Here is a 26,283-nt window from a genome sequence, read left to right as displayed (position 1 = left end):
CTGAGGGTACCTGCGCAGCTGCCCGTTTGGGGGCCATTTCCCCACCCCCGCCGGCCACCGCCTCCTCACGGCGATAGGGCGAAGCGCCCGGCCAGCCTCACCTACTTTCCACCGCGCCACCGCCGCCGCTTCCGCCTGCGCGAAAAGGCCACGCTCCGCCAGCTGCACGGCAGCCAATGAGAAGCCGAGCTCGCCCTTCCGCCTTGCCTCTCTGCAACCTCACCTGCCAATCGCAGTCCTTTCCCTTACTATCCGCCAATCCCGCTACTGGTCCACCCCGTGCGCCTGAAGGAGCACTTCCGGCCGGCCCGGCCTGCCGGAAGTGTGATGTGGCCGAGAACGGATCGCCATGGTAAGTGGGGGGTGCGGACGGACTGGGGGTGGCTCCGCCGCTGTGGGGTCACTGCGGGACCGGCCTCCCGGCCCCTTCCCGACGACCCTGCCAGCCGAGCGGCGCCTCCTGGGCCTGCTGGCGCCCCACAGGCCCCTCACATCCTGTCTTTTGTTGGGCCTGGCCGGGCCTGGCCTTTGAGCCTTCTTAAGGCCGAGGCCTCGCTCCGCCCTGGGACAGCGAGCCGGCGGGATCGGAGCCGTCCCAGTTACTCCATAAAGCCTGACTTAGCAATTGGCCTAGCAGTAGGGCAAGCCGGGCGTGTCTGCGTCCCTCTGCGTTTCTGCCTGGCCTGGGTGCTCGGTGGCGCAGCAGTCCCCGCTCCCACCTGCAGTGCGCCTGCCAGGGTGGTGGTCTGTTTGTTCTTACATTCCGATTTAATGCATATGTCGATGGGTATCTCGCTTCTAGAGCAGTAAGCTGAATCTTGGCACTGACTGCTGTTCTCCGTTTACAGGAGTAGTGCCAGGGGCCTAGGTCCGTCTTCTAATGGAAAGTGTTATGGGTGTGCATAGAAATGATGTAGAGGTTTACTAGCATTGCCGTTTATGTTTTCTGTGATTTCTACTTTTTGGAGGTTGGGTTTTGGGTTATTTGGTTTTTGTTTTTTTACATTCTGTGTATAAAGAGTATAAAGTTATCTATATGCTTTATATGACAGGAAAAGGGGGAATGGCTTTAACCTGACAGAGGGGAGATTGAGATAAGCCCTTAGGCAGAAGTTCTTCCCTGTGAGGGTGGTGAGGCCCTGGCACAGGTTGCCCAGAGAAGCTGTGACTGCCCCATCGCTGGCAGTGTTCAAGGCCAGGTTGGACAGGGCTTGGAGCAACCTGGTCTAATGGAAGTGTCCCTGCCTGTGACAGGGATTGGAACCGGATGAGCTTTAAGATTCATTCCCAAACCAGGCTGTGATTTTGTGATTCTGTTTGCATTTGGGTTAGAGTTAAAGCCGTGCTGTGAAATAATCTTTGGCAGCTGAGACAAAGATCTTTAGATAAGCAGTGCAGATACATGCTTTTAAAATTAGAAGGAAAAACAAAGGAACAGGTAAAAGGAAAAAATGAAAACCACACCAGTTTTCTCTGTACAAGTAAAGGTACATAACCTTCACTTCAACACAGAATTGTTTTGAGTATTTTCATAATTTTTCTTAGAATCACAGAATGATGCGGATTGGAAGGGACCCTTCAATATCTCCTAGTCTGATACCCTCTGCTACAGGCAGGAACACCTTCCGGTAGACAAGGTTCATCCAACCCCTGTCCAGCCTGGCCTTGACAGGTTATCTATCACCAGTGATTTATACTTTGCAGCTTCAACTGAATGTTTTTTTACTTCCCACGTATGTATTAAAAGATCAGTATCTCTTGGACATTCTGATGATTTAGTTCAAAAAAAGTTCTTAGGCTCCAGATCTTGTCACCAGCAGGAAATTGCTGAAAGTTGCTCACCTGAGCATTCCTTGGCAGGTCTTTTAGATGAACCTGTTCTAATCTGTGGCTTCAGGCAGTGAACAAAGGGGTTTTATGCTAAGAGGCATAAATTATCTCAGAAGATCTAAACATACAGAGAGAAAATGAGTTAAAAGGGAAGTGAATACCTCACCTCTAATCAGTGCCTTGAAAAGGTAAATACCATTGAAGTAGAGCATCACCTTGCTGTTTTCCATAGTACTTAAAACGATTTGAGATTGTAGAAAAAGGGCAAGATAGCCTTGATGATCAGCAGGTGAGACAATTGGGTTGCTAGTTGAGAACTTAAATATAATATTTATACCTAACAAAAAGATTATTTCAATTGTACAAGATCTTGCAGGAATTTTTTTTGCTTGTCCATCTTGCTTGTTGGAGGTTACTCAGTATGCTTAAAGGAACCAGAGATAAGATAGAATCTTCTAATGAGATTTTTCCTGTGATTTTATGTCAGCGTAGGTTAGACAACAGTCTCGTGTTGTTTGAATTTCCTCAGGGAAAACAATAGCCACCACAGCATATTCAAGACTTTGGATTTTCCAGGAATCTACCTTGGTGCCACGGCTGTTTAAAAAAAAAAAAAAAAAAAAGTTGTTTTGTAAGATTATCAGACGTGAGCTGTAATTAATGACACTTTCTTTTGAGCTCACGCTTGGCTGTGAGATGGGAAGCAGCTGCTGTCTGTGTATCAGCAGATGGGAGAGAGATACAACTCCATTCTCTTTCTCCAGAGAAAATGAGCTGCAACTGTGGCCATTAGCACTGTGAACAGAGTAATTTTTGAAGCATAATTTCCAAAGGACTGTATCCCTTGGAACTTTCTATCCCATTGTCTCCCAGGCTTCCTTATTACATTCTTACTAAGCAAGTCCTGACTTGTCCTGGGTGAACGGCCAGCTGCTGCTGAACAGCATATATAAAAGCTGCTTCTACTTTTCCTTTATGTGAAAGCACAACTTGTGTTTTTCTTCTGTTCACTGCCAGTGAGTAGGAAAAGAAAATACTATTTCAACTTAAACCATCTTTGAAAGCAGCTAGAAGCTGCTCAACGGATTAAAAAGTTACTGGAAAAAGAAGGGATTCAGTATAATGACACAGCTGCTTAATTTATTTAGAAGTGTATGTGTCAGAAATCATGTGTCAACTTCTGCAGTTTTGTATCTGAAAACGAAGCTGTTCCTAGTGGGGTTGAGAAAATTGCCACGTGCCCGAGGTGTGGTGGGCGGGGAAAAAGGGAGGAAGCCTAGAGTAACATTGAAATTGATAATGAGCTTCTCACTTGCTGAAGGATGGTGGTCACTTTCCTTTGTAGCAAAAAGTTGCAATTGCAGCTAAACATGAGTATGCATACAAAAAGTGGCTTAGTGGATACATTTTCTGTCTGCATTTGCAATTTGGTGATGGAGAAAATCAAGAATTGCAGAGGGCTTCACAAAGATGTCTTCTTTCCCTTCACCCTCTGTTTAGGTCTGACCTCAAGCCCCATATTACTGATGAAAAAATTAATTTGGGAACTTTTCATGAGGGCAGACGTTTCTGCTACAATCTTTGTTGCTGTCTTAGAATGGTGTTTATACAAGGAAGAGGATTTGCTCATATAACCAATTGTAAAAACATTCATTAGTAAATATTGATCCAAACCAAGCCCTTGGATATAAACATACCAGAATCTGAGACACTGTTGTGCAAAAATGCTTTCAGGAATCGAGTACAAAGATTTGTGTTTGGCTTATTCAGTGTTACAAAGAGGAATCAATCCTGATTCAAATTTGCCAATATCTTTGTTTTTATCCTGGCCTAAAGGTAGAGGATTGAAAACATTTCCTAGTTCGTCTTACAGTCTTAAGGCATCTTGGTATTGTGAATTTATTTTGGAATAACAGTGGACAACTTTTTACATGTCAGTGTTATAACGCCATGAGGCATTGTATTTTTTTTTAATAAGAAGCAGTTAGAATTTCAGGGAGTTACAGCTGCAGTAACACATTTTTCATCTGATAAATCCTTTTCTACCCAGCTAATCTGATTTTGCTGGAGATCTGAGGTTTTTACTCTTACACCAAATCTGTAATGTAAGAAGATGCTAGGACCTCCTTTGCCGCCAGTTGTGCAACAACTGACTCGCATCCCTGCAATCAGTACTTGCAGCTCTGGCATGTCCCTAGCAGTAAGAACAAACACTGCTAACTGAGGAAGAAGCAAGAAGGATTGCTCTCCATGTACCTTTCCTCACATCAGAATGGCAAGTTTGTTAGAGAACTGAAAAGGAGGGAGGAGAGGAGAGGAGAAATGCAAGATGCAGTGTGGCTAGGCAGAGACAGGGACACTAGGAAAGTGCTTAGTAAATCTTACACCATCTGTAACAGCACCTGTAATAGTAATGCTACTGTGGAGTGGGCATGTTGTGAGTTACTACATGAAGTGTTCAGTATAGATACTTCTGTGTCAGTTTACAAGAAGATGTGAGAATATAGCATCAATATTTCGCTTCTGCCATTATAGAAAAGGAAACTATTTCTTCTGCTGTTGTAAGGTGCATCTGTTGATCTAATTTGGGAAGAGTAGGATGTAGTGAGTCTGCTTTTACAAATTTTACCACATACCTGAGCAGGCCAGGAATGACACTGCTTATGAGAAACCATTTCTTTGCTGAGTGCTGAACAGTTCTGACTAAACATCTTTGACATTCTGTCTACTATTAAACATTTTATTCAGTAATAACATGAGAAGTGTGGATAATTTTTTTCTGTAAGCCATTTAAAATTAAGATTATACATTGTAGATTTTCCATTCATGATCCAAACTCTTAAGTTGAACAAAAAAAGGAAGTTACCATAAAATCGTCAATGTCGCAATTTAATTTTTTGGTTGGCTGCAGCATTAGACACCATGCACATCCATGGTAATAGAAGGATCACAGCCTGATTTGAGTTGAAAGGGACCTTAAAGCTCATCCAGTTTCAACCCTCTGCCACAAGCTAACAGCTATAGTGTTGAAATGTTTTTCTGCTGATGCACAGAGCTTGGTGTTTAGACTCACTGAAAGTTTTCATTTTCAACTTAGCATGTAAAGAAGGTGGAAACAGCTGGCATCTAAAAATGTTACCTGTTTTAGAGATGCTAAGAATCTAAATGATGCACCTGAACTCTGCCAAACAAGGGACCTACAGCGGGGCCTGCCCGCTGCCATAGGACATCAGAGACTTAGCAGAGCTTTTCAGTGTTTCTTGGCTAACAAAATATGTGTTTTTCCTTACAAAGAAATATTTATTTTTCGTGTTTTAAAGACGTGGTTCTACTATTACTGAACAAGAACAAAAAAAGTATAGAAATGGTATACGTAAGTTTTGTTTTGTTTTGTTTTTAAATTCTTAAATAAATATTAGCTTTTTGTGCAGCCTTTAGAACAGAAAGATCATACTATCCCTCTACTGCATGCAGCAACTTCTTAGGCTTTCTGTAAAGATGTTCAGGAACACAGTTCAGCTTTGAATTGCACAGGCCTTCTGTGAAGGTAAGAGATTCAGTACTTTTTTCTTCTTGTGCTATGGAGCCAATCTCTGGCTAGTTTTTGAGTTTTGCTTATGACTTCGGTATGACAGTAGAACTTTCACCATAACATTATTTTCCTAAATTCATCAGGCACTGGCAGATAAAATGTTAGCTGTATTGCAGGCGTCAAAAGTATGCAACACAACAAAGCAGAAATATTACAGTGTCTTCATTTTTGAGATCTTCTGAGTTTCTCTGAGTCTGTTTTACAAACTTTTGCTTTTTGCATGCTGCTTTTGTTAGAGTAAGGATGTTGTGTGGTTCAAAATGTGCTGGCATGTTAGAATGGCTCTTACCTCTTTAATTCACACAGGCCTTTGACTCTTTATTGAGATTTTCTTGTAAATTCGAGGTAAACTGTGCAGCATGGTGTGCAACTGCAGAAGGGAGAGTTAGCTGATATGACAGAAACAATACTGCTCAGTTACCAAAAACACAGGAATGATACGAGTTTATAATTAGGCTTACTTTGGTGAACAGAAAGAGAAGCCAGAACTTGCTTACTTGTGGGAGAGAATGTCTTTTTCTTTACATGGATATTTTTTATCATTCTATTTGGCTACACTCTAGAAATCTCTAGTGTTAAGATTTTTTAGGGCCGGAGAGGCAAAAGAGCTACAAATCAAGATGTAACTAATTTTAGAGAGTTCTGTAGCAATGGCTGAGTATCACCTACTCCATTTATAGCTGCAGAAACTTGTTAGGTTCCCTGTTACTCTGGAGAATACATTTAGGTTCAGCATCTTAGAGAGACGATTATAGAGTTTATTCCTGTTATCTAATGGTGGGAGCAGAGAAAAAAAAAAAATCAGTAAAATTATAAACTATAAAATCTGCAGAGAACGCATGGAGCAAATAATATGTTAAGCTTTTAGTGGCATATCTAACATAAATCTATGTTGAGTAATTATATGGACATACACCTCTGTATACATAACCCTGTTAAAAAAAGCTTAATATTGTAACTTTCACTTTGTTTTTCATATAAGATTTTTTGCTGAAATACTGCATCTGCCAGCTGCTAACACCAAAGGTTTCATTTTGAAGCTATTGTCTAGCTATTGGAGGGGCAAAGAAGACGGAATTCAAGCAAGCATGGAATTTCAACATCGTCACTTGAGGTGTCATTTCAGTGTTGGTCTGTGGACTTGAATTGCAGTGATAAAATGAAGCTTTTATAGGAGGGGGCAACTGTTTCCATTTGTTAATTCCTTTTCTAGTTGTTTAAATAGATTTGTTCTGTTTTAAACAGTTGTATTTGACTTCAGTTGACTGAAAAACATATGTGTTAGTTCCTATGTGCTGTACTTGCCATTTAAATTAAACAACATACTTCAATAAATGTCTAGGAAAAGAGTCCCTATTACTCTAATCAAGACTTAGCCTATATTTTATGAATGCAAAAGTACATATTTTAGACAGAACTTTGTATATTTTAGGCAGAAGTGTAAATTAGTGTTAAATATTGCACTTAAATACCTTATAAACTAAATGCTAGGGTAAGTGTTCAGTAAATGTAAAGTAAAAAACCCTATTAGTGTTGGAGCAATCAGTAACTGCTAACTCATATTTGGATACTTACTAAGAACAAACCATTTTTTCTGAAGACCTCTTGCTTAGTTCTTAAGTATAGATTTGCGAGTAACCACTTTAAACTTAACTGATTTTTAAGTTTTGTATTTTTCTTACAGTTCTAATTAGCATCCCTCTTTTACAAATGCTTATTTTCCATTCATTTTTATCAGATTACATTTGGCAGCAGTGGGAAAACAAATTATTTCAGAATGGGTTGGAAAATAATATGATTATATGCATGTTTTAATTACTTTTTAGCAGTTGCTTTGACCTGCAGGTTGGGAATAGTCCTACATGGTTTATTTCCTGTTATTGTTTTCAATATTATACTAAAAATTAGTTTTAGACTGGGGAAATATGAATTGCAGTACCAAATAGAAACCTTAGATAATGAGCATTTTTTTCTCACATTTGTAAGGATTTTGTTAAAATGTCATCAATTGATTTCACTTCTCTATGGTAGGATTTGAAGCTGACATTACTGTTTTAATGTAGGCTTCTAAATTTTTATCAGCACTTGCGTAACCACAGTGTAACTACAGTGTAAGCTCTTGGTCGTGATTTAATGGTAGAAAGGCAGCTAAATGATTGAATATCAGCATTTGTTTCATTGGTTCCAGAGAACATAATCATCAATTTTATAACATTGAGGACAAAAAAAAAAAAAAAAAAATCTGTTCTAGAAAGACTGTACGTTCTTGCAGCATATTACACGAATGCCGTTATTTCTTTAGAATATTCCAATAGTTTTAACTCTGTTTGCCCACATAAATTGATTATTTTAATAGTAACCTAGAGCAAAGTTTAACAACTTGCTGGTGCTGCAATAGCCTCTCTTTTCATGGCACACACAGATGAAATCATTGTCACACTGCAATTAGATAGATTAATCATTTTGTAAATACTGAAAGTCTAGGGAAGATTAAGCTTTGGCTTCAGTGTTAGGTTTGTTGAGATAAATTGGGAGAGCTTTTGTTTAGGCTTTCTACCAACCCAGGGAGACAGCAGCACAGGGTTTATGTTCTCCTGCATGGGGTGGTTGGGTTGGTTTTTTTTTTCCCTTTAGAACTGTGGTATCATGTGGCTTATTTTTAAAGAAACATGTGTGAGGCAAGGGGATATTCAGCATTACCTTCCATGACACGTAGAGTTGCATCAAAAGTTATGATGTAACTCATTACAGTGCTATCCAAGGGTTGCATCATCAGGTAGTTCAGAATTCTTGTGGTGCTGTCTGCAGAAACATGGGAAGAAAACCATATCTGAATGTGAGAATGTAAGAGTGATCAAATGAATAAAGAGTACAGAGTTGCTATGCATGATATTTTTACTGTAGAATAAAGTTTAGGATTATTTTATCTATTATCGCTATGTCTGCTGAGGCTTGTGATCTACCAGTGATCACTGAAAATTTAGGTGATTGTATGAGCATGACTTTCCTTTCAGCACATTGAATTCAGTACTCTTTATAAAGTGCAAGAGTTGTGGACAACCAGAACTCTGAGCAGTGTCTTTTGTTTTTTTCTTCTCCCCAAATGTAGTAAATTTAATCCAAACTAAATTGCAGAAGTGACAGCATTGTATATATTCAGGTTGACAGCACTCTGCAAATGTTATGGCTCATCAGGATTTCCTTTTTAAGCCACACAGGAAATTTTTTTCTCTAAATCAACACTTTATTGAAGTGTACTGAACTTTAATTTATGCTTTTATATATTAAACTTTTGTTACCATGTACTATTCCATAGATTTATTCTTACTCCATCCACAAGCTCCTTCTTCCCTCTCTCCTCACTCCAGAAAAAGGAGCTGATTGTATCTTCCAGAGGCAACTGAAGACTGTTTCTTTCCTTGTAACTCCCTGGTTTGCTCCAGCATCCTCTGTGCTGTCAGCTATGCTGTCCGATGTGGGCTTAGATGGAAATACATTCAAATGTCTCTAGTTGTGACATTTTGTCTTCTACCTGCCATATGTTCACATGAATATTTCTAATACATGCCACCACTGCTAATCTGAACACAAGAAAACTTTCCGGAGTATTCGTCGTGTATTTCTGCAGTGTATTATATGGAATTATTAAGATACAGTATGATCAGGGAAATACTGAGGTGGTTTTTTAAGGTCTAATTTGAGAAATTATTTTAAAAGAGCCTTTGGGCATGTAGGTCTGAAAGCTAAAATCTGTGGTTTTAAATTTCTAAAGACATATGAAAAAACTTGCTCTTGCAAGTTCTGCTGAATACAATACCTCATTAGTGCTGCAGGTGATGTATACCACTCAAAAAGTACCTGGAGACAGCACACAGGAGATGGGGGGATGACAACAGTATAATTACTTAAGTAACACAGAGTATAACTACTGCTGTGTTTCCACCATGTCAGAAATGTGCCAAATGCAGATGTAGAAAATGTCAGTATACATAATTAAAGCCACAGCTTGCACTGTAAAACAAGATTAAAGTACCGGCACTGATTCTTTTCTGGATTTGCAGTCTGAGCCTTGGGAAGTTGATTGGCTTTTCACCAGCCTTTGGATGCAGTCTAAAAGATACCATCAGTTGCTCCATGTGCAGAAGAGGTTCACAAGACCTACATTAAGCCAGCCAAAATGTTTGAAAAATTACAATTAATTACTTTTGGATAAGAGGAATCCATTTTAACCAAATGAAGTGCAACCCACTCATATTATATTTTCCAAATAGCTTGGTATGTGAATGCAGTAGTTTTTTAAAGGATTCCGAGTCATGTATGACTCTTGCAGCAGCTCTTAATTGCATCAGTTTAAGCAGCTGGATATAAATTGCCCTTCTGTATAAATTCAGCTGGGCCATAAGAGTTACTTCAGATGTGAAATGTGAAGCCATTTTCTTCAGAAATAAATTTTCCTTTTCAGTTTAAAATTGTAATGGAATTTTAAAATATGCAAGTCTGTCCTGTTAAAGTGGGTAAGTAGGTAAATGTGTAATTCACAGCACGTTTCAGTGGAATGGCTTTTGTAATTACAGATATGTCCTACTCTACATATCTGGAGAAACACGTGAACAGCCCTACAAAGAACAATTGTATTCTGCCCTTATTGATTGACTAATAGCACATTTCATGAGTATACATTTACAGTCCCTGCTTAAGAGGAAGCAAGTGTGTCCTGCCATTTTCGTGTGTTGAAGTACCCGATACCAGCAGCCTTCTTGGGAAGCAGCTGCAGGAGAAAGCTTGCAGGAATTCATGGGAACTAAGCTCTGGCAGGCACTGCACTGTGAGATGTTGAGAGCAGCTGGCTCCCCCAGAGGACTGATCAAATTAATCAGTTGATAGGGAGTATCTGGCTTTGCTGAGAGGCAGCCACTCCTGGATCCAGCCCCATCGAGTTCCTAGACCCACAGGAGCCAGGACATGCAGCCTCTTGTAGGTTGTAAGCATTGTCTCTGCGCAGGAATTGAGAGTTCCCTAGTTTCTGAAGTTGGCAAAAATTTGTGCCTAGTACAAAGGCAAGATTATACTGATAGTGTTGGGCAGTGTGTTGTCCTTTAGGAATGATATGCCCACTATTTACAACATGGTAGAACATAAATGATGACATTGCTATCTAAGCTAAAATACTAAAGATAAAATACTAAGCTAAACTAAACATGATTTAGCAAATGCTGTGGCTTAGGAGGAAAGCAGGTAGCCTTCCCTTGAGGACATGAGGACTGGCTTTGGGTGTTGGATCACCACCCCACTTCTGCAATGCCCCCTCTCCATGTTCTCACTCATGACAGACACCTTCCTGGGTGTCAGGTGCATGTAGTTCCAATTTACTCTTCAACTTTCACCACTGGCTACCTTCTCATTGCATCCTTATAATTGCATATTCATTCTGTGCCTTTGTCTGTCAAGACTATGGTCTTACAAAGGGCATGACAAATGAGGGGATGGGCTTGGGAATTTTGCTTGTTAAGCTAGACATTTAAATTAGCTTGTGTATCCAGCCCTGCCTAATGCATGTGTTCACGTTAGCAGTTATATGTATGTACTGGTATTGCTTAATCTGATTCATGGAGACTTCTATGCAAGCTAAGATTTTGTGGTTTAGGTTTGGGGGTTTTTTTGTGGTTTTTTTTTTTTTTTTTGTTAGAAGACTTTATATCTCATATTCAGAAGGCTCATGGATGTTCCAATGGCTTAGGTTCTACTAGAGCTTCTAGGTTTTATCTTTTAATTCCCTGTTAATGCAATAGTGAACTGAAATATGGTGATTTTCTTTTATAATTCTCCTTAACTATGTAGAAAAAAATTGTGTATCAAAACATTAGCATTTAGTGATACAGGAAGAAAGTGCACATAGATCGTCAGAGATGTGCCTTAGGCTATGGAAATGGGAGCTATGGTATGCTCTTAAATCCCACTGAGATCTGCTTGAAGAAGGAAACTGCAATGTAATGTCCCTTCATAAGTGCTAAATATTTAGACTTAATTAAATACTACTATTTAGCCTTCTGGGTTTAGCAGTACAAAAAAATCAGAAATTTAGACACATCATCAGAACTCCAGAATAAAGAGTGAATTTATGGTATTTGCTTTGCCATTTCTTTTGGAGTTTAGACTAAATAGGATTTGCAAATCAGGGTAGCTGAGCAAAGAGAAGATAAGGCTCTTTGAAGTAAGCAATTGCCTCATATACTACCTGGTGCTGTTAAGTTGACCAAAATGTCATTTGAGGCATGCTAAGTTTTTAAAAAAAAAAAACCCAACAGTAAAACTCTGTGTAGCTGGATTATTTTCACATTGTAAGAAGAATCTAAGTCTCAGATTTTGGACTAATCAGTAGAATCACGTGGACTAGTAGGTAAATATTTCTACTAAAAGTTTTGGTTAACCTTATGTATGGAAGAAAAAACTGTTGCTAGTGCATATTTTACTAGAATGGTGACGTGGCAATCACATTGCTGGAAATCAGCATCAGCCATCTTTCTTCCAGATTTTGTACTCGGTTATGAAGTTACAGCAGTCCTTATATGAGTATCTTCTTTCCCTCCTATAATGTTTATACTTCTAGAAAAGATTGTTTCACATCAGCAATGATAGTTGCTTATAAGTTAATATTAAATAACGGGTTGGCCACACAAGACTTAGACTTCAGTTAAAAAAAAAGAAAACACCAAATAAATGTTTGTGGGATGTACTTACTGCAGATTACTGATACTTTAAATTTTCCCAAATAGCCAGATGTAGTAACAGTTCTTTCTAAATAATTGTTTCTTTTTACTGGCAGATCAGTTTTAGTATCAGACAACAGAACTTCTCCTAAGGCAGTTCCTCCATTTGTCCATCATTTTCCATATAATTAGAACTTCTAAAAATGTATTTACAGCAAAAATGTTAAAAGATTATTTAAAAATAAAATTTGTGTCATCTTTTTGTAGTTCTGGTGGGCTTAATGGTACGTATTTCTACAAATCTGTTGAAGTTTTGGTGGAGTGTTCATAAAGCAGTTTATTAACAATCCTTTTATATATTTCTTGTTACTTTCTGTCTGGGCTGTCACTGGTTTACCTGCCAGTTACTCTTCACCTCCACTTTCACCACCTCCATCACCATGTTGTATTGATGCAAACCACAGTTACTTGTGTTCTTGGCCAAGTGGGAACATATGTTTTCCGTTACTCTTAGCCTGCTGCTAATGGGTTTCCACAAACTGGCCTTGGAACAAGTGGCTGAGAGCAAAACTGTAAGGTTTTTTTACTTTTACATTTGCCTGATGTTTCTTTACCCTTCTTGGGATGGATTGAGAAGAAAAAACTACCATTTGTGGAAAGGAAACTCTGCCATTGTGTGCAGCTTGTTGCTAATGGAATTTCTGGCTCACTGACACTGTAGGTTTCACTTTTGGTTTTGATGAGCATTGTCTAAGGGATCACCTCTTTTCTCCATCTTATGCAGCAGCAGAAGTTTTATACTGCAAGGATGTAATTTTTCTAATTTTCTTCCATAGTCTGCCATCTTCAACTTTCAGAGTCTACTGACAGTCATCTTGCTGCTTATATGCACATGTGCCTATATCAGATCCTTGGCTCCCAGCTTACTGGACAAAAATAAAACCGGGTATGTAGTCTCTTCCTTTTAAAATAGACAAGCTGGTTTTAATTGCAATGTTTTAGTATCCTGTAATGGTGTGTGATAATGCAAATCTTATTTTGCAAAATGTCTCATTTTTAAAAATAAAAGTCTTCATTTTGTACCTTACAATAGAATGCGACAAAGTATTTGCAAGCACTTTGTTGCAATTTTATGGTAAGAATTTATTAACTCTATTAAAAAAGCCAGCTAATACTGCTTTATTAGTTATTTCCTGGATTTGCAACTTTCTCATTACTTATTAAAAATACAGAAATGAATGACATAAAGGAAACATTTTCCTACGTGTGCCTATTGCTGTAATGATTTATTTTTTATTCTTAGGGTGGATTAAAAAAGTATTAAAAGCAGAAGCTGCCTTTTTGTTTGCTTTCAAGATAGTTATTTTGGAGGTACAAGTTTGAAACACATCTTTAGCAATAATCTGTAACTAAAAAATTAAGTATTTTTTAAAGGAAGCAACGCTATGCTTGTATGGTCTTTTTAAGTCATTGGTTTGTATTCACCAAGATGAAGGAATTTGTAGAAGAGTTTTCGAAAGCTAACTTTTTTTTTTTTTTGTCGTTTGGTCACACTACCTTCATGTCTCATTTTTATTCCTAAACACATGTTCCTAAGAGACCAGTGTTTTTCTTATTTGTGTTCCCATTCTCCCAGAATATGCTTCGTGTTGCAGAGCCAATACTGCTGCAAAACAATTCTCTACCCTGCTCAACTGCACATTTTTGGGGGTGGTGGGAAATGAGGACAGCCACAGAGCCAGATCTGTGCCTTGCTTAATGCTGTTTATACCCTTAATTCACGTTTTGGTTTACCAATTTTCTTTGTGCTAAAAATGAATGTGACTGTATGTTGGGTGCAATGAGCAATATGCAGAGCTGTGATTTAAATGCTGTGAGTTGAAAGTAACAATTGGGCAATTTTGACCTTGAAACCACTATGGCCATGCTTAGCATTTCAGTAATACTGTCACCCAAGGATAACACAAAGAAGATAGTATTTGCAGAAGTAGGAATAATTCTAGCTGGTGATGTTCTAGGTGGAAAAAATCAGGCAGGCTTTTGGGCACTGAGTGTTTGACTTATCTACTTTTTCCATTAGATAATCTGCTGTAAAAGAAAATGTGTTGGCTTTTTTTTTTTCCCCTTTTTTCTGCCACTTCTGCATTTAATTTTCAGAAAAAGTATCCAGTCTTAAGTAGACTCATCTCACCAAAAAACCTTCAGTGTTTGTCTCCTGAAAACCTTTGTTGTAATTAGCCTCTGGAGTTGCTGTTTTATCATATGGGTTTTCTTTCAGCAATGTAAGATACCCAAAGTGTGCTAAGTTTTTTTTTCAGCTTGGAGTTCTAACGTGAAAATGCTTGTGTCCTTTCGTATAAGGCTGTGACATTGTCACTGACATGAGAGATTTCTTTTGATAAAAGATGGAAAGAAAGGATGACTTCATGAAGGACTGTGCGGGGGGGAGGGAAACAAGGGGAATTTGAGTGTCTGCTAGTGGAAGATAACACAAAAGTCGATGAGGTATACACAGTAAAGAAGTAAGAATATTTATTTTACTGATTAAAATTTTAGTGCTGTTCTTGGCAAGGAGTGTTTCCTTTAATCTGGAGCTACTCTGTTTATTCTCGAGGCAAATCTGTCTGAAATACAATAGAACTCTCTTCGTAATACGTTTTCAAAGGGTGCTGACACAGTGGAGGAGTTGGGCGTTTGATCTGTAGGTTTGTATTTGTAGAGATGTTGGACATACTGTTTTGGTTTTTAGATATAGCTTGTAGAGTACTTTGTACTGGAGAATAGGACGTTGGCCTGGAAGCAATGAAATTTGTTTCCTGGATGGTAAGATGTTTACAGGGAGTTCTTAAGTTGTTAAACCCTGTCCCTCTTCACTGACATATTCCATGCTGAAATTGAAATGTCTAGACATACTGGATAAAACACATTCTAGTGATATTCCATTTTACCACAGAGATGATCTTACCTCATTATTCCTGCTCCAAATTAATGGCATAAAAAAGTAGTGATAAAATACTCAAGTGACAGGAGAAGTGTGATTTCTGACTGAGTGGTAACTTTGGTGAAGATTTAAATCCATTGATAGTAAGTAAAGAAATGTGATTCTGTTGGTTGGGAAGACTGTGTTGCAAAGTGATGTTACCCATCCTCATAATACAGTATTTCATCCTGTTGACTTCTACCAAAATGTGTCTTTTCCTACCAAGCCAACAGAATTTTAGACCTTCATTTTCTCTGACACATCTGAGTGTTTCTGTGTGCTTTGTCCTGAGCAATATCATTTAAGATTGGGAAAACAAGTTGAGATTGACTGTTTCATGCTAACTAGAGGAAAATGTGTACCACAACATAATTTCTTGCCTCCATGCTAAGCAGAAAGATGTGTTAGCTTAGATGCAGCAGAGATTTCCTTTGACTTGCCATAAGCATTGCCGTGGGGTGCCTGTCACATTCCCTCCTGCAGTGGCAATGGGATTGTCCTGGTGAACACATGGCAGCTGCATTTTTCAGCATTCCAGTTTAGCAGCTAAAGTCTAAAGCCCCACTAAACCTTTCTTGTCTTACTGGGTTTCATTCCTTTGTATTTTTTGTTGTCCAAAACCCAACACCACTCTCATCATCAATACTTTTAACATTGACACTGAAAGCCAGGAATATGCAGCAGCTCATACACATTTGACTTATGGCTCCCAGAAAACAGCACGTATGCAAGCCAGATTGACATATTTAACCTGCATAATGCCGAGGATGAAGATGAACATGATGAGGAGAAGAACAGTGCAATTACTTTGAGTAGTTGTTTCGAGAGAAATTATCATTCAAGGCATAAATGATTAAACAAAATGGGTTTTGACTTGAAGAGATGCATGTGTTGGACCTGAGATTAGCAGTAATAGAAAAATCCAGGGGAGCAGAAGGCCTGTACAGCCTCTTCTTCCAATGCAAGTTCCCCGGATCATCTAGAGGCTGAGATTATAGCTGTTGAGGAGGCCCAGACTTCCATTTGCTTTTGCTCAGCAGCAAACTATGTAGATAAACAGATATACTGAGCTGTTCTTATAGCAGCACAAGACTCTTAAAAAGGTACTGTTGTCATCTGTTGGAAGGCTTGTCAGTCCTCAAATCAGTAATGACTTTAAGATCGTAAATTGTTAACTGCAATGAGGATAGATAGTGAAAGCCATATTCTAACTGTTTGCACTTCAGAAAGGAAAATTCATATTTTTGCCAAGATGCAGTTTTTCCAGGGCTAGGAACAATGTACGTTCCTTCAGTTATAACCTCACATCATTACACACAATCAAGAAAACCTTGAAAAGGCAAAGAAATACCCTTGCTGAGATTGTGAGGCAAAATCAGCAGGTTTATAGACTGCCTGAAGGAGTTAATACGCTTTTTCCCAGATTCAAATATGTGTAAGAAAAGGATAGTAACATTTTGTTTCTTTGAGCTCCTGGGCAGATTTTTAAGAGATTGCAACATGAGATGCTGGACTGTGGCAGTTTTTGTGTTGACTTTGCAGCAGTAATCTGTAAATGTTAATTTTACAGAGAGTAGCAACAGTTTCAAGAGTCTTATGTGCCATCCAAACAGTACTAATGGGGCTGTGTGTTTTGCTGTGTAAGATTTACACATTTACAGATGAATGCCTTTTTTCCTGCATGCATCTTCAAAAAGTGCATATATATCTTCAGGTTACTTTACTGCATGACCTCTTAGACAAGAACAGTGTGATGGTCTACATGCAGGGATTATTACTTCTGCTTGTGGAGCTATATAAAAGCAGAAAAAAATGATCTTTGGCTATACAGAAATACTTTTGGCTTGAAGTAAAACAATCTAAAGCATAAATGATAGGGCCTGCTTTCTAAAAAATGAAAATGTGGAATGTTGTTCACAATGTATTTCACTTTGACTTCGAAAACCTCAATCACTTGCTGTCTTTTGGAACACTTGGTTCTCATCTGCCAACACCAGACTTTTGTTTCAGAAATAAAGGGGAGGCTGTTAAATGAAAAGACAACGGGATGCTGAAGTAAACAAAGGCCATAAAAGAGGCCCTAAAATATGAAGTAGTACAGAAATTATTAAAAAAACCCCAACAAAACAACACAGGATACATTGACTGCTGAAGTAGTATGAGCAAGTGGCCCAAAACTAACTAACTGCATTTATGCAGATAAAAAATAGGCAATTTTCAGAGACCAAGAAATGGGGAAGACAGAGAATGAAACCATTGTGGGTATGGGTTCAGAGCACTGTGGGAAGGCACTTGGAGAACTGCCATCACAGCAGGTAGTAGATATAACCCCACAAATAACATAGACTGAAGTTACTGCTGATAAACATATCAGGAGAAGGAGGAAAACTAATTAGGTTTTTTTTTTAGTCCATAAATCTACAAATAGACGATATAGTTGAATCCAGATGTTTTTACTGCATTTCATACTATGCAGTCATACTATGAAGGAAACCTTCCTGTAGACAAGCTTTCAACAGTTTTGACCAGCATTTGTCTGGATAAAAGGATAAAAGCTGGCTTCTAGTTGAGGATGCTTCAGTGTTCTTCCCCTCTTCCTCATATCATAAAGCAGTCTTCAGTCGTGTTCCTCTTGAACTGTCAATATGAAATTATTTTAGTTCATGAGAAATTATAAATTTGGGACATACACGTGCCTCAGCAAGTTTGCCGATGACACCAAGCTGTGCGGTTCAGTTGATACGCCGGAGGGAAGGGATGCCATCCAGAGGGACCTCGACACACTTGTGAGGTGGGCTGATGCCAACCTTAGGAAGTTTAACCATGCCAAGTGCAAGGTCCTACACCTGGGTCGGAGCAATCCCAGGCACAGCTACAGGTTGGGCAGAGAAGAGATTCAGAGCAGCCCTGCGGAGAAGGACCTGGGGGTGTTGGTTGATGAGAAAATGAACATGAGCCGGCTTCAGTGTGCGCTCGCAGCCCAGAAAGCCAACCGTATCCTGGGCTGCATCAAAAGGAGCGTGACCAGCAGGTCGAAGGAGGTGATCCTGCCCCTCTACTCTGCTCTTGTGAGGCCTCACTTGGAGTATTGTGTGCAGTTCTGGTGTCCTCAACATAAAAAGGACATGGAACTGTTAGAACAAGTGCAGAGGAGGGCCATGAGGATGATCAGGGGACTGGAGCACCTCCTGTATGAAGAGAGGCTGAGAAAGTTGGGGCTGTTCAGCCTGGAGAAGAGAAGGCTGCATGGAGACCTCATCGCAGCCTTCCAGTATCTGAAGGGGGCCTACAAGGATGCTGGGGAGGGACTCTTCATCAGGGACTGTAGTGATAGGACAGGGGTAATGCGTTAGAACTTGAACAGGGGAAGTTTAGATTGGATATAAGGAAGAAGTTCTTTACTGTAAGGGTGGAGAGGGACCGAAATGGGTTGCCCAAGGAAGTTGTGAGTGCTCCATCCTTGGCGGTGTTCAAGGCCAGGTTGGATGAGGCCTTGGGTGACATGGTTTAGTGTGGGGTGTCCCTGCCCATGGCAGAGGGGTTGGAACTAGATGATCTTAAGGCCCTTTCCAACCCTAACTATTCTATGATTCTGTGATTCTATGGTTGTACATCCCTTTGGATGTGTTCTGAATAGTTGAATCCTGTTTTTCTCCTGCATTATTTCACTTGTGAGAATTAATGTTCTGGGCAGGCAGCATTAGAAACATGCCGAGATAAACCTTCATAGGAGAATAAAACCAAATCTGAATAATTGTTTTGCTGTTTATTTTAACACAAGTGGTTTACACCAAATTACACCTACGAGTATACTCTGCTGTAAAAGGCATTTTTATCTGCTATTGCTGAGGAAAATATAAAAGAGGGACTACAAAGCATTAAATTTAAAGTACTCAGGTTTATCATGTCTTACACCTGCAGGAAAACTTGCTTCAAAGTCTTAACATAAAAAGTTTCCCATCTACAGTATTTCCTACTCCAGTATTTTTTTATTCTGTGTTTTTTCATAAATTTCTGTCTGGGTTACTTTAATGTAGAATGTAAAATTCTGATTGAATCTTTAGATTTGGAACACACACTGACTAAGAGCATCTTAGTTTTTTTGCATGCAAAAAGCCTTGCTAGACTTAGCAAGAACTTTGTCACTTGTTTAGTTCCTAGCCTGTACACCTGTGTGCAGGTGTCTGGTGTTTTCTGATGTCAAGAAGAGTGTCAAGTTGGTAAACTATTGTTAATTTGGATTGGTTTAGTGTACAAGAAGGAAAACCAGTTGACTTAAGTTATTTTATTAAACCTAGAGACTAACTAATTTATTTTATCTTCACAGACTATTGGGAATATTCTGGAAATGCGCCAGGATTGGTAATTCTTTTTCTTTGAAATCTCTAATTCTTTTTCTAGAGTATGCATTATTCATTAGGGTAGTGTTTCCTTGCAGCAAGGAAAGCCATATCATACACCATCTTAATAAATGCAGGTTTTTCCTCCATGGTGAATATGGTGAAGGCTGGGGGGAGGTAGGGTATGACTGTCTTACTTAGCATCATGGAAGCCCACATTTTCAAATATCAATTCATATATGTGGTGTTATTGCAAAAATCTTTTGCATGTTTTACTACACAAAATAACCATGGGCATACTTCTTATTAACACACAAAGAAATCAGTGATTCCTTATAAACTGTTGTCTGTTTGAAATTCTAAAGGATTGCTGACAAAAGACAGATACTTACCTTGTAGTAATAAACAAACATGAAATTTTTGTCACCCATGCAGTAAGGTTCTGTTTAATCACAAATATCTTTTTTTCTCTCCTTTCTTTAGTTTCCTTCTGTTCACTTTTGAATTTCACAAAGCTGTTGGTGTCAAGTGGCGTCTATGGGCAGGCTGATCAGCTCCAATTTTAGACACTTTCCCATAATACTCATTTATATTTAATCCTTGTTCTGAATTTATTTTGAGAAGGAAATGGGAATATGCAACAGAAGTTCATTCTTAGCATTAAGGTAGATCCAAGATTTTTTAAAATTGACATATCCATCATCAAAACTATATTCTTCAAATTGTATTGTTAGTGCAGAGCAGGAACATTGAACTTGTAATTGTAGATCTTCCTGCTTGTCACTGAACCTAAAGGAAAAATGCATGATTCCCTCTTGTGCATTCTCAGGCTTTGAAGGGGACATGGCATACATTTTTCAGTATGTCAGAAAGCACTGACACAAAAACCAGGTTTTTGTGAAGACCTGTTGTTAAAATGATTGCAGATATTGTGCTATTTAGATAATAGACATAGCAGAACCAATTTTGGTAATTGAAAGATACTGGCAAGGTGGCAGCTGTCAGAAATGAATTTTGAGCTATAGCAGGAAAAAAGAAAAAGATAAAAATTCAGCTGCATTCAGGTTTGTCTGAGGTTGAACATCTTGGCGTACCTTTTTTGTTAGTTAATATGGAAGCATATTCTTTTCCATTGGCTATGCACAGCAAAGTGTTTTAAAAACTATTTAAAGGAGTGCAGAAGAGGTTTAATGAGGCCCTGTCAACTTGATAAAGTTAAGAACTGCAGTTCATATGGAACAGTCTTGTTTTTCCATCATGTAGTAACATTAACAAGTTTACATTTGCTGTACCCAAGGTAATGCATGCATTCTTATTCCCCATACTGAACTGCATCCTTTTTTCTTCATGTAAGACACTAATTTCTTTTCAACTGACGTCAGAGTGGTCCAATTTAATTGACAGAGGAGAATGTAGTATCTTAAAGTTCGTTCTGCATATTTCCATTCTTAGCAGTACCCTATTCACAGTATGGGAAATGGGCTTTGAAGGTGATTCCCATCATTTTATTTGTGTTAATCACAAATGCATGCAGAAAGTGCATGCTTTAAGAAATGAAAATGCTTATTGACTTCCTTTACATTTAACTTGCCCAGTATGTTTAAACAACCTTTTCACATGTGCTTAAGATTTGAATAACCAACAAGTGGTTACATATTCACAAAGCTGTGCAAAATGATGTTTAATCCTGCCACATGGTGGTTTCTCTTTCAAGAAAATTAAGAGCAGAAAAGTATAACCCTTATGAAAATTGTAATACTCTAAACTATAGGAGGTGGACTTCCTCAAAAATTTATTTTAAACAGATGTGAAACTGTAGACATTAATTCATTCAGTTATTTGAAGTTTAATTAAATATATGCTAGATCATGGCAACATCTTGTAATGTCACTGCAGCAGGCACTTCTGCATATGGGAGGTGTCTCTACAAGTTTTTTAGTTTGCTGTGGAAAGTTAGTTCCTCCTGTATTTGAAAGCCCTGCTGGTAGTCCTTGGCAGGATTTTTTTCTTCAATTTTTCTCTGAAAACTGTATCTCAGAAAAGCTGGTTTATAGTAGGACAAAAGACCTTGCACAGCAAAAGGAAATGGAAGTTTGGGGTTTTTTTTAAATAAACAGGTCCAGCTGTCTTGATGCTTCTAAACACATAAACCAAGGAATCTTTTTAGTTTAAAGAGTCATTGCTGTGTTGACACCTCCTGACAGTTTTTATAGAATCATAAAATGGTTTGGGTTGGAAAGGACCTTAAAATGAACTAGTTCAAACCCCTTGCCGCAGGCAGGGACATCTCACAACAGACAGTGTCACTCAAGGTCCCGTCCAACCTGGCCTTGAACATTGCCAGGTGTGGTACATTTACCACTTCTTTGGGTAACCTGTGCCAGTGCCTCACCACCCTCACAGGGAAGAATTTCTTCCGTATATCTAGGCCGAACTTTCCAAGTTTAAACCGGTTACCCCTTGTCCTGTCACTGCAGTCCCTGATGAAGAGTCTCTCTCCAACATCCTTGTAGGCCGCCTTTAGATACTGGAAAGCTGCTGTGAGGTCTCCACACAGCCTTCTCCAGGCTGAACAGCCCCAACTTTCTCAGCTTGCTTTCATACGGGAGGTGCTCTAGCCCCTTGATCACCCTCGTGGCCTCCTATGGACTTGTTCCAACAGCTCCATGTCCTTCTTATGTTGAGGACATTCTTGTTTTGTAGACTGGAAGTACCATCCAGTGCAGGGGATTCTGCTCTCCAGAAAGAAGTCAGTGGATTAAAGAAGAGTAATGCTTAAGTATCATAGAATCCCAGTCTGGTTTCGGTGAAAGGAACCTTAAAGCTCATCCAGTTCCAACCCCCTGCCACGGGCAGGGACATCTTCCACTAGACACTAGATCAGAGTGCTTCAAGCCCTGCCCAGCCTGGCCTTGGACACTTCTAGGGATATGTAAAAGTGTAAAGTAGGAGAGTAAAAACACCTGGATAACTAAATAAAGGAATTGCCGATGTAAATAGTCACGATACTAATATTCCCCTGATTAAGAGTTGCCTACCTAAGATTTTTTTATTTTTCATAGTTTATTTGCAGAACAAGAGAACTTTGTAGCATTTTTGTTCTGGACTAGATGGGTGGGAATATACATTTCTTGAGTGCCTTTGCTACCAAATACAAGTCTATTAATGGAGTAAATTTAACTTTCATCCACAGTCTGCCCCCAGAAACTGTGACGCTCATTTGAAAGAGTCAGAAATAGAGGTGTCTGTGCAACTTCTGTGATCTGTTGGCTGTTTTTATCACTAATCTGAAAATCTCTGGACCGGACCCTCTCCGCATGCTAGCAATGTTATGTCTCTAGCAGAGAAGTAAGACAGGCATCTGGCCATGTCTGGGCAGCTGTGAGCTCCCCAGACATTTAGCTGGCTCCTATACGATACCATGCATAGAGGATGCACACACTGCATATAGCAGCTGTCGTGGCCAGAGAGCATTGAGGTACACCTCAGCTGACACAGAATAGCTTTTGAGCAGCAATAGCCTTTAGCCAGAATTGAGAAGAGAGCCAGTCAAAGGTTTGGTGTCAGCTTTCCAGTGCCTGCCTTCTGACTCTCTCTGTCACTAAGAAACAGCAGCAATATATTGTTTTTTACTTTTTAATATTTTCTGGAAACTGCATCTCAGAAAAGATGGTTTGTAGTAGCATAGAAGTCCTTGTGTCAACCTTTGCTTAAAGCAAACACCTCCCAGTCTGTCTTTAAGCTGAAATATATCCTGTCCTATATCTTAGTTTTTCCACCCCCATGCATGTTCTTCCTCAGTTACACATCTGTAGTTGTAATAGCATTTCTTCCAGCTAGAAATGTTGAATATTAATTTTCAGTTGCAATGGGATTAATTAGCATGTTAGGCTAGGAGCTGCCTAGATATGCTTAGTCATGCCCGAGTTTTGGTTTGGTTTGGTATTTTTTCTTTCCCCTCCTTTCAGGTGAACGGAAGAGCCCATACGTGGCTGTCAGCTGTGTCGTGATGGCCTTCACCATTCTGTTTGTGCAGTAGCAACTGGAGAGTGTGCTCTATGCCCTTCTGGCAAACATCCGAGCATGGAAGAAGTTCTGACAGGGAAAGACGGGAAGGTGTCATCAAGTCTCCTCTCATGCTGGATAGCACATCGCATAGCCTGCCTCGTAATGGATGCTCCCCCTCCTGCTAACACAGCATCAGATACAGTAGTAGTGATCATAATGCAGCTAACTCCAGATGACACATGCTCATTAATGTCAAGACAGTACTGGCACTCCTGATGGAATTCTTGAAAGGGTGTCTGTTTTATATCTGAGCTTTACGGAAATTTATAATTTTTTTTTTTTTTTTTTTCGGGTGGTTGGTTGTGGGGTGGTTTTTTGGGGGTTTTTTTGTTTGTTTGGTTTGGTTTGGTTTTTTTAAATAGACCTATTTAATGAAATTTCAAAATGATAAATGTAGCAATAGCAATAAGACCACTCATATAAGAATAAGGTTCATTGTGACTTTAGGATATGTTTCATGACCGTATTTTAGTTATTACTGTCTGAATAGTTCCAGACATTTTGTGATAACTGTACTCACATATTAAAAATGGGATCTGTGGCCTAAGCTTTCGTTTCAGCTTTCATTTTTTAAACTTGTAATTCCTCAAATTATCTATCAATATTTTTATTTTAAGACAAGATATGAATAAAGCTAGGGACCAGGATTGTAGTGATGTCTGACTAGCTGCTGAGAAGGCACAGACATGGGATTTGACAGCTTGGACTGCTCTGTGTAAAATATCATATGTATTCAGTTTTAGAGATCTAGGTCTGAGGTAAATCTCGGGTAGGTTGGTTTGAGTTAGAAAGGACCTTAAAGCTCATCCAGTTCACCCCAACAGGCAGGGACACCTTCCACTAGACCACACTGCTCAAAGCCAGGCCTTGAAGATTCCCCAACTTTCTTCAGTATTATGAGAAGAGGTTTCTAAATGTTCTGCTGCTGCTGTTGCATGTTGTGTAGGGTTGCTAAATCAGCTAAGTGAACAGTTAGCTTCTTAGAGGGTCTACGGATAAGGAAGTCGTGTGTCCCAGTATTCAAAAGCTGGAAGAAAACAACTAAATGAGATTACATTCATTGTTAATTAAGATTAAATTGCCTTTACTAATACTTTCCATTACCATTTATTCTATAATTTGGCAAACTTTTAGTAGTCTAGTAACTTATTTTAATAATGCCTGACAGTGTGTTTACTCCAGGCAACAATATGACTTCTTACTGACTGCGTTTGAGAGAGTTGTTTGTCAGCAGTAGCTTTTTGTTGCTCTAAAAACTTGTATGATCAGAATGAGCTAAAATGACAATCAAACACACAGAAAGGCATGTAACTCGTGTCATTCTTGTTTGAAAAACTTGTTTCATGGACCCAGATTAACCTGCATTTAGAAAAAAGTGATTATTAGTTATTGACTTTGTATTATCTCACATATACCTGTGTATCTAAATCACCACTAGAAGTAATCATCCAAAACTGTTCTCTAATTTGGAGCCAGGAAAAAATTAGATTTCTGCAATTTAGGCCAAATAAATACTGGCTGTAAACCAGTCAGCTTCAAAGCTGTACAGAGCTGTATGATGATGACCATACTGCACATGCATAGAAGGCTTAAACTCCAGGGAACCTGGAGAGAGACAAAATCTCTTTCTGTCACTTTAAATATAGATACTGCCCCAAACATAGCATCAAAGCAACTCATTTCTGGATTTCAAAGGTGCCATTCCTAGATGAGAGAATGGAGACTAGGAGTCTAAGGAGTCTTGGGTTTTGACTCTTGGGTGTATACGTGTTCAGAATATGCAAAGAATCATTTGTTAACTGCCTATATTAAGAGATTATATTCTAGTTGTTAATATTTATGGGGCTTTGTTATAAAAGTGTCTGTATGGTATTTCACACGTTTCTAATTCATCCAAAGCTGTTCTAGTTACCAGATTAATTCTTAGTAATCTGATATGTTTAGCTGTAACTAGGAACACCAGTGAAACAACCCAAGGAAATTTTTAGTTCTGAGAATTATGAAAACTGTTGACATTGTATTGCAAAAGCCTTTCCTGTTCAGAGCATATTATCACTGAAGTTCGTGCAAACAGGCCTCTTGCTATTTGTTGCTTGCTGTTCACACTTGAAAGTTATTTCTTACACAGTTCTTCATTTTGTCCTAGATGCAAGTTATTGATGGATGCTTTCAAGTTTGGGATGTTTTTTATTTTCCTCATTATATGACATTTATGGGATGTTCACGGTGTGCTAGCTGCATGGTTGCTCAACAGTGCTACTTTAGCAACAAAATAAATAACACATTTCTCAGTAGCTGCTGGCAATGCAAGTTCAGCAGCACTAAATTGTACCTAAGAGTTAGAAGTGAGTGTAGGCAGATGTGTTATCTATGATGGAGCCGCTCACACTTGCCTTTAGTCAAAGTACCCGCAAGCAGGATCTTTAAACTGCGACAAACTTCTGTTGTTTCAGAATGACTTCTTTAGGCAGGTGTTTGCCTCAGGATGAGTTCTTTATTTTTCAAAATACTGTCTTTGAGGAGATTGATACCTCAGCTTTTACTAAGAGATGAGGAAAATACTGTTTTCCCAAGTTAGAAGCCATTTTGCTTTCTTTCCTTTTCTCAAGCAAAAGAGACATAAGAAACCAAGAAAACCTTGACATTTGACCATGGTATAGATGCTGTGAGAAAGAAGGGGAAAGTATAGCTTCAGGCACACATACTTAGTAAAGCTTCCTCCTTAAGGAAGTCATTCTGCTTAAACTCTCAGCCTGAACTGTCATT

The 26,283-nt window shown here is 39.0% G+C and overlaps 1 protein-coding gene across 1 annotated transcript; it reads left to right on the top strand.

Moving 5' to 3' along the window:
- TMEM167A (transmembrane protein 167A) lies at positions 1 to 25,013 on the top strand. The gene is made up of 4 exons (XM_080637987.1): positions 1 to 352; positions 12,966 to 13,075; positions 19,437 to 19,471; positions 23,418 to 25,013. Exons 1-4 carry the CDS (start codon positions 350 to 352, stop codon positions 23,486 to 23,488), a joined length of 219 nt encoding a protein of 72 aa, XP_080494113.1. The 5' UTR covers positions 1 to 349; the 3' UTR covers positions 23,489 to 25,013.
- The last annotated feature ends 1,270 nt before the right edge of the window (positions 25,014 to 26,283 follow it).

This window comes from Psittacula echo, assembly GCF_963264785.1.
Source record: "Psittacula echo genome assembly, chromosome: Z".
NCBI classification, from domain to species: Eukaryota; Metazoa; Chordata; class Aves; order Psittaciformes; family Psittacidae; genus Psittacula; species Psittacula echo.
The sequence above is the reverse complement of the archived record's forward strand: the minus strand, read 5'-3'. Positions and strand labels throughout refer to the sequence as shown.

Excerpts from the sequence above, each read along its gene's own strand:
- TMEM167A (XM_080637987.1), top strand. Across the intron at positions 13,076-19,436 it reads CTGGACAAAAATAAAACCGG|ACTATTGGGAATATTCTGGA; the intron begins GTATGTAGTCTC and ends TTATCTTCACAG. Across the intron at positions 19,472-23,417 it reads CTGGAAATGCGCCAGGATTG|GTGAACGGAAGAGCCCATAC; the intron begins GTAATTCTTTTT and ends CCCTCCTTTCAG.